Source organism: Triticum dicoccoides, chromosome 7B (genome assembly GCF_002162155.2).
Source record: "Triticum dicoccoides isolate Atlit2015 ecotype Zavitan chromosome 7B, WEW_v2.0, whole genome shotgun sequence".
In the NCBI taxonomy this organism is placed as follows: domain Eukaryota; kingdom Viridiplantae; phylum Streptophyta; class Magnoliopsida; order Poales; family Poaceae; genus Triticum; species Triticum dicoccoides.
Genome location: NC_041393.1, coordinates 199,036,923 through 199,045,247, shown reverse-complemented (window position 1 = coordinate 199,045,247; position 8,325 = coordinate 199,036,923). Strand labels below are relative to the sequence as shown.

Sequence of the window (8,325 nt, the reverse complement as noted above, 5' to 3'; positions counted from 1 at the left end):
TTTTGCTTCTTTTCAAAAACAATATAGACCCTAAAATATGAGCTCACATTTTTTTAGTGATTGTTTCTTTTGTAAAATATGAGCCCACAAAGAAAGCCAACAAACGGTTTCACATAGTTTGTTTTGTCACAAGTTTCACATCGCAAATAGCAAAATATGAGCTCACATAATAATGATTGTTCCACATAGCAATTATCAAACAGTTTGCACATAATAGATTCATAGGTAGGGAATAGCAAATAGCAAACTTGTCCACATAGTTTGACAACCCCTACTAAAACAGAGATACATATGCAATCGACATGTTTATGGGGCAGACAAATCTCCCCCCACGTATGTTAGGCATGGCCGTGGAGACAGATACGACAGCGGATTCACCGGTTCAGGCGGAGGCGGAAAGCTGGTCGGCATCTGACCGTTCAAGCAGTCCCACCTTGCCTTACCCGCTGGAGTTTTCGCCTCCGCCCTTGCCCAGTTGATGATATCGAACGGCGATGCACTTGGGGGCGGCATCCTGGCTCTCTCCTCCGCATTGCTCTCGAAGTAGATCCTCCGGCCCAAATTGCGCAGCTCCCAGTTGGAGCGCTTCTTGGCAACTTCAATGTTCCATTCCCGGCGTTCTTGGGAGATAGTTGGATCTCCCTCCATCTCTGCAATCACTCTCTTCCACTCCTTCGCACTCTGCGCCCAACACTTTTGATCATCGGAGATCCGTTCTGCCCTCTCGTGCCACCGCACTGCCCTTGTCTCCTGTAGGAACTCGTCTGAAAAAGCGGTCACCGGCAGCAGAAGCTCGGGGCAGGACTCGTACACGTACGGAAGTGGCAAGCCGGACGAGTCGTGTTGAAGATGAAGGGGCGATGGTTGCGCCACTGTTGTAGACCTAAACATATGGGTCAAATAAATAAAATACATATATCAAGATGTGTCAAATGCAAAATCATACCATATCATATTTACTCCAACCAAATCCACTACTTGCACCATATTAACATGCTTACTAAAGAACTAAGAACTAATAACTAAGAACTAAGAACTAAGAACTAAGAACTACAACTACAATCATACCACTACTTACTAAAGAACTAAGAACTACAACTACAATCAAGCTAAAACAACCAAGCTAAAACAATCTTAAGTTCAAAAATATGAGGGATTTGAAGGGAAAAATGCGTTGAATCGAAAGCAAGTTTGCAAAAACTAATTGGAGGGATTGGAGGAGCTTACGTTTCTCTCTTTGGGGTCATCTCGATCCGCAAAAACGATGAAGAAACGATGAAGATCCGAGGGAAAGAGTGGAGGAGATGAGAGAAGGAGAGGGAGGGGCGAGTTTGGGAAAGAAAAGATAACCAAACGACGGGGGAGGGGGAGGGGCGCGCGTTCTCGGTTGAAATAACTGACCGGACCCGACTGCCAGGGGTCCTGGCGGTAGGGTTAGACAGGCGACCGCCAGGTCCCCTGGTGGTAGGGTGTGACGGAGGGGGACGGCGGGCGTCTCCGCGTGCTGACGTGGATTACTACCTTACTGCCAGCGTCTCTGACGGTAGGCTGTGTAACCCGACCGCCAGGACCACGGGCGGTAAGAAAAAAAGGTCAAATCCCGAATTTTTTTTCCACCCGGGATCAGATCGTGAATTTATATGGAAAAAGGGTAAAAACACGAAATTAAGCCGCACTAGCCCGCAGATATCGCGAAGCGGACGCAAACGCTCACGATTCCCGTTCGGAATCCCAACGGGCCAAGGCGGTAAAACCGCGCCGTAATATAATTGGAAACATATCGATGGCCTTCCCTAAGTTCCCTTCCCACCGCGCGGCAGCCGTCGTAATCTTAATCTTCCTTCTGCTTCGCTTTTACGTTTCCTGATTCTTTTCCAATCTGGTCTCCTGCCTCCCGACGCGTTCTTAGCCAGCGCCCAACGTCTATAAGTACAAGGGCCGCGCCCGGCCTCCGTCGCACAACCAGCTTTTCTCTCTCTGTTTCGTGCTCTCCAGCTCTCGCCCTCCTCTGCTTTGCGTTGGGGTTTTCTAGGGTTTCCCAGAGGCGAGTTCTTGGCGAGTTCGTGTTCTGGGTGCAGGAGGTGCAGATTCGTATCTCGAGGAGGGGAGTTGGGCGTGCAAGAGGCTATCTCCGTTCCTTCGTCGCCGGAGCAGACGGCCGTCAGGTACTTCTGATCTGTTCTTTTTAGAGTATGGTCGTATGGTTGTCTTCATGATCTTGCTGCTATTCAAAATCAGTGCGTGTTTGGTTGTGCTCGTGCTCTATTTTTGTTTTCAAGCTTGAAGGAGTAATGGCCCAAGATTGTTGGAGGAATTCTTAGTCGATTTAGTCCGGTTTGTGCTGCGTAAATAGATTTCCGCTTAGGGATGTGGTGGGGTGGCCGTCTGAGCACTGGAATTGATCATATTGCGGCAAACAGATCCAATTTTGTAGATGCATTGGATGTAGAAATAAGCCCCGACTGTTGGATACAGATCTCTTGATTGTGCATGGGAAGGCGACGAATACAGTAGATGGGATATGATTCATGGCACACGTCTGTGATATTTTTGGATGGTGATCAAAATCAACCAATTAAACTATCCCAGAGAAGATGGAAAACCAACCATACCCGGGTACCCAACGAGGGCATTGGTTTGGTTCCTCCCATGCGCAGCTGCATACGCATGCTGTTTTGTGCTGCCTCTTTTGTTGAATATTGATCCAATTTAACGGGGCAGAATCGGATGGGGTGGTGCATAGAAGGAAACTAACCCTAGAAATAGGAACTTAAAGAAGGAATCAAAGTGTAAATTCGAAAGGATAATATATGTGGTGCCATGCATGCATTAATTCATGTTGATTAGCTTATTTGCCATTGATCCGGCGAAACATGAATTCAAAATATTTAGCAGGACCATGGCTCAGCCGAACCTATGCTTGACGTCGATATGTGCATGCCAGTCCATCCTGTTCAAGAAGGCTAAAGCTTTGAGACAAGGAACTAAACTGAGAAATTTGAATGTTAACCAGCCCCGAATCCAAAGAGCAGTACTAGATCGAACTGACCATGGGTTCGGATGGACCATGGTCTTGAACCTCTCCTCTCAACATGAATTACTTCTAATTAATGTCTTATGCTCTATGAGTATTGTTATATTTTTTTATTTGGGAAGGAAAATAGTACTACCTCCGTCTTGGTGAATTAGACATACTTTAGAGTGTGATGCACTCATTTTGCTTCGTATGTAGTCACTTGTTGAAATCTCTAGAAAGACAAATATTTAGGAACGAAGGGAGTATGTGACAAGAAATATATATTTAGAAACTACACCCGTGTAGAAATCTAGTGATATACTTTTCATGACATATAACACGTATTTAATTCCTCAAATCGATACACGAATGACTTATTCACCTAGACGGAGGTAGTAGGGTGAAACCCCAATGCAATTTTTATAAATAATTAAAAAAATCATTACAAGGTTTGAGCAAAGCCAAAAAAATGAAATGAAAAAGGCCTAAAACTATCTCTTCTTGATCCATTGTCTAAATTTAGCTCACTGAAAAAATCCTTCCACTTAAATAGAGTTTGATCACCATGCTTGAAAATTTTATTGTTCTGCGTGATCCAAATAGCCCAAGCAGCTAAAATTGTGGTTTCCATAAATGAAGGCACATTCAGTTCGTCCTTTATATTTGCGAAAGTTTTGGAGAGCACTTATGGTTGGACATTGATGTGTAGATATTGTATTGAGAGCAATTCTTCCAAATGCTCTAAATTTGCCATGCAACTGAGATTGGCATTAGTAAAGAAGTAAAATCTTCCGTAGAAATTCATTGTTTTGCTAGGAGAATCTTTCCATTCTTGACCATAAAACTCTCTTGCATCACTTGAATTCAAGGTGCTTTGCATGTAATTCGTTGTCATATTGTGCCCTACGGGAGGCTGGGTTTATGGCAACAGTCGATGGCGTGGCAACTATAGGTTGGTTCGTAGTTGTGAAGTAGCGGGTGGGGTCATAAAAACAAGTAAGGTGTCAAATCGATGATAAGGGTGAAGGCATAGGTAGTTAATTGTGCTTCTAAAGGAGGGTGTAGAAAGGAGGCACTTGTGGAACTGATTTGCTAGTTTGGAGGGGTCTTAGGGAAATATATATGTGTACCCTTCCCAGCCATGAGAACATTACATAGATTGGTAGCAAAAAACTAAAACCAAATAATTATTGGATGCAGATAGGACTTACTTTTAATATTTAATCTCTAGCATGACTAGGGTTTTCTAAAATTAGTCAGATATAAACTAAAGGGTTGGTTCATATGGATACCATGAAGGGAAAACAATCTATGTTCTAAGAATGCAACTTTGGACAATTATGTCCTCTTTGTGTTACTTATTTAATAATAAATATATATGTAAAATATATCATACTTGTATTTGTACTTTCATGTCATCAAATATCTCCTTTTTTGCATCGCTAAGCCCCACGCATTTAATAGGGCCAAAATGAATGACTAAAAAGACATTAGATAGATCATTCCTCAAGCGTGTGCACCCATGACAAGTCATGGTTAGTAGATTAGATAGAGATCATTCCTCAAATGTGTGCACCTAAGACAACACATGGTTAATAATAGATGAATCCAAGTTGTCAAACTAGGCTCTTTCTTGTGAATCACAAAATCCTATTGTGAAAAAGTGCAACTTTTGTGGGGCCTATTGTTATAAAGATTCTCACTTTGGTATACATGGTGCAAAATGTGTTGATGTGACAAAACTTGGTCTATCTTATATAATGGAGCCCACTTCACCACTTTAACTATGCTGCCATTAGATTGGCACTATTAAAAAGTTAGCGTTGTCTTTTGTGGTAAAAGTTAGCTGACAAGTTTCTTCTGTGTTTAGAAAGTATATTTTACACATTTTCTTCAATTTTTGTAGTGACTATTCAAAGAAAAATGGGGAGTCGAAGACAACATAGTGTCAACCACTTTGGTCCAATCTTGAGAAAGCCATCCATAGGCAAGGCACCAGGCAAACTCAAGAAAAAGTGCCTTCAACAATTGCAGAGAACTCAACAGTCGTTTAGGGTAGCGTATAGCCATGCTAATGAAAGAGGTGATGATAATGTTATCAGAAGACCTCAACAAAATAATGTTGCAACAAAAAAAACACCCCAATTTCCTTGTGAGGAGCCTAGCCATGCTAAGGCAGTGTCTCGACAAAATGTCCCGGCACGTTCTTCATGGCCAAAGAAAGGTACGAGTTCTCCACGGGGAAATGTTGAGAAGTCCAAACCCTCTTTCTCTAGGACTCTCCAAAAGAATACCCAGAAGGCTAGTCCATCTTGTGCAATGCCTAAAAGTGGCATTGATTCTCTGCAAAAGAATGCTACCAAGTGTAGACCATCTTTCTTTATGTTGAATAATGGTAATACCTTAGGGCCCAACAATGGCATGGGCTCTCCGGTGAAGAATGTGGAGTCTTCCTCAAGGTTAAATAACATTGAAGCTCCTCGGTCAAAGAATAAATCCTCTTACTCAAGGTCCAACAATGAGATAGCTCCTCAGTCAATGAAATCTAGGCCCTTCTCCTCTGGGTCCAATAGTGGGCCCGGTCCTTTGACGAGGAACATAGAGAAGTCTAAGCCCTCCTCAACTAGGGATCAATATTCCGCAGTGTTAAAGGATGATTCAAATTCCACATTTGGTATTTCAAAGAAAGCATACCCCTCTTCGATGCTTCCCAACTCACGGAATGAAGACCATCGGATGGCGAGGGAAGCTTCAAATTCCAACTTAGCTTTGATGAAGGGTAAAGAAGTCATGGAAGATATCCATACCAACTTGGAGATCAATTGTGTTTCTTTACCTGGTAAGAACCTTTTGAGTCACCAAACGGTCGAGCCATCATGCATGGCCGATCCAATGGACCGGTGCATTCAACTTGATAGTAGAAAGTGCAAGACTAGCCTTGCGGAGGATGGAAGAACCGATGTGTACAAATCTAAGAGTAAGAGGATGAAGCCGTTATTGGAAGAGAAGTTTGAGAAACGTGGGGTCGCTAAACTGACAAAATCAATGGGCATCTCCACTAAGAACTCTAGCCTCGGGGAGGATGAAAGAACCGTTGATGAAAAGTTTAATAAGATGAAGAGGACTGATAATTATAGTCAAACAAACAAAAGGAGAAGATACGTAGTATCTGATGATGAAGCCGATGATGATGGTGATCAGAATCTCACTAGTGGTAAAACTGGTGCTGCTGGATTGACAAGACAGAAGGATTGTCATCCAGAAGTCTCTAATCTATTTGGTTTAGAATCTTCGAAGCCCTATCAGTATTGTTCCCTGCCCATCGATGAACCTATTTGGAGGTAGAACATACACTTTTCTCTCCAATTTCATGCATTGCAAATTCTCGTCCCTATATGCTGATATTTTTGTGTTTTATTATTCAACAGTGGAATCATTAAGATAGGCAGTGGAAAATTTGTTTCATTGGCTGCACATTTGTCAACCAAATACTGTGAGAAGGTGTGGAAATTGTCACGATCACTTGAGGCTGTGGTTGAAGTAACAAAGCTTTCTAGACTGGAGGCTTGGCCTAAGAGCTTTGAGGCATCAAGGCCCACTGATGACAACATTGCGTTGTATTTGTTGCCCACCGAGATGAGGTGTTTTTTTTACCCTTTGCTATTTATTTGCCTAGCATCTTTTGCACCCGTTGGATTGTAACCATTCTTGTTTCTAAACCTAGGCAAGATGCAGACCTGGAACAACTTGTTAAAGAAGTCATGGAGAATGATATGGTCCTGCGAGCTATTGTTGGTGAAGCTGAGATGCTGATATTCCCATCTATTCTACTGCCTGAGCAACACCAAAGTATGCATTCTTCTCTTTTCTGGAAACATTCAAGCAAAAGAATATGATTGCTGCACCTGATTTCTAGTGGCATCCCTATCCATACGTAGTCGTACTAACCATCGTTTAGAAATAATTCAATTCTCCACAACCACTATGTAAGCCTTTCCGTACTGTATATATTTGGCTCATGGGTTAAATGGCTTACCATGTTTTATTTTTTTGCTTGCAGCTTTCCAAGGAAAACCCTACCTGTGGGCGGTATTTAAGTGCAGAAACGACAAGGTTCCCGTAGTGGAAGAGGAACAACATGGCAAAGGACATTGTGCACAGGAGAAGGGAAAACAGCAGGCTTCACATTTCAGTGTGGGAGAAGGGTTAAACATGGATGCTGGACTCGAAGCTTCTGAGGAAGCGGAGATGCAAGGCATGGAGCAGGAACAAAATCCCACTACGGCAAGTCCAGCAACAACTCCTACAGCTTCACCCAACACTCCATGTCCTACAACTTCAGCTCCTACCGCAGCTGCCACAATGTCTGCAAACCACGTACAGGTCCACTCAGGCTTTGCTGCTCCTACAGGGGCATTGTTTGGTTTTGTGGTTCAGCGAACTCCACGACTCGAGCAACTCATCCAAGAGATGCAACGCGAAGGTGCTGTGATGGTTGCAATGCAAGGGCAGATGATAGGGCCAGGACTTGGCTTGGGCAGGCAGTAGCAACTGGGTTCAGAGAACGTGGACGATATGGCACGGAGCTCATCTGGATGTTTAGTCCTCGGCTGTTGTCGTCCAAGTGGCTAGGCATGGAAGATGACTGCCTTTGTGTGCACCATCCTCTCTGTGCGTGTTTGCAGGAATCCCCCTCATAAGGTTCAGGCTTTTGCATCCTGGTATTCTAGTAACTTGTTACGATCACACGGGCGTGAGGCCGATCATAGGGTGTCACTGAGGCGTGTACATAAACAACGGAGCAAACACTTGGCTTATGTATTTCTCATAAAAATATATTATGTTGTGCCAATGTATATTTATTTCAAACATAATGCATTGACGTGTTAATTTTAAATATATTATACAATACCAAATGGATATTATAGATCTTTAAAAAATATGAATATTATAGTCCATATGATTACATGGCTTTCATTTCATAAATTACAGTGCCCGTTGAATCAAATATGAATTATTATGTATATTACTTCATAATAGAACCTTAAATCATCCAAATCAAATGAATTTAAATCGTGCATGTACATGATAACTACAGTAGTTGTTTGAAGAAACAAGCCTGTTTGAAAGAAAAAAAATCACAATAACTTGTTTGAAGAAAAAGAAACACTATAACTTACACTTATGTGATATGTGAGTGTCCAATCTTATAGAAGCGAGGCACGTCATCGACCGGGAGATAGCACGTGAATGAATTGTGCACTCTCTCGCACACACATACAAATCTCCTTTCTCCATGGGCATCTCCA

General features: G+C 42.6%; 1 protein-coding gene across 1 annotated transcript; it reads left to right on the top strand.

Moving 5' to 3' along the window:
• Positions 1–2,045: 2,045 nt before the first annotated feature.
• LOC119341317 lies at positions 2,046–7,925 on the top strand. Its single transcript, XM_037613192.1, has 5 exons — positions 2,046–2,165; positions 4,923–6,357; positions 6,445–6,657; positions 6,741–6,865; positions 7,077–7,925. Exons 2-5 carry the CDS (start codon positions 4,940–4,942, stop codon positions 7,562–7,564), a joined length of 2,244 nt encoding a protein of 747 aa, XP_037469089.1. The 5' UTR covers positions 2,046–2,165; positions 4,923–4,939; the 3' UTR covers positions 7,565–7,925.
• The last annotated feature ends 400 nt before the right edge of the window (positions 7,926–8,325 follow it).

Coding starts and splice junctions, on each gene's coding strand:
- LOC119341317 (XM_037613192.1), top strand. CDS start 4,940: ATGGGGAGTCGAAGACAACATAGTGTCAACCACTTTGGTCCAATCTTG. Junction 6,358..6,444: donor ATCGATGAACCTATTTGGAG/GTAGAACATACA, acceptor ATTATTCAACAG/TGGAATCATTAAGATAGGCA. Junction 6,866..7,076: donor ACTGCCTGAGCAACACCAAA/GTATGCATTCTT, acceptor TTTTGCTTGCAG/CTTTCCAAGGAAAACCCTAC.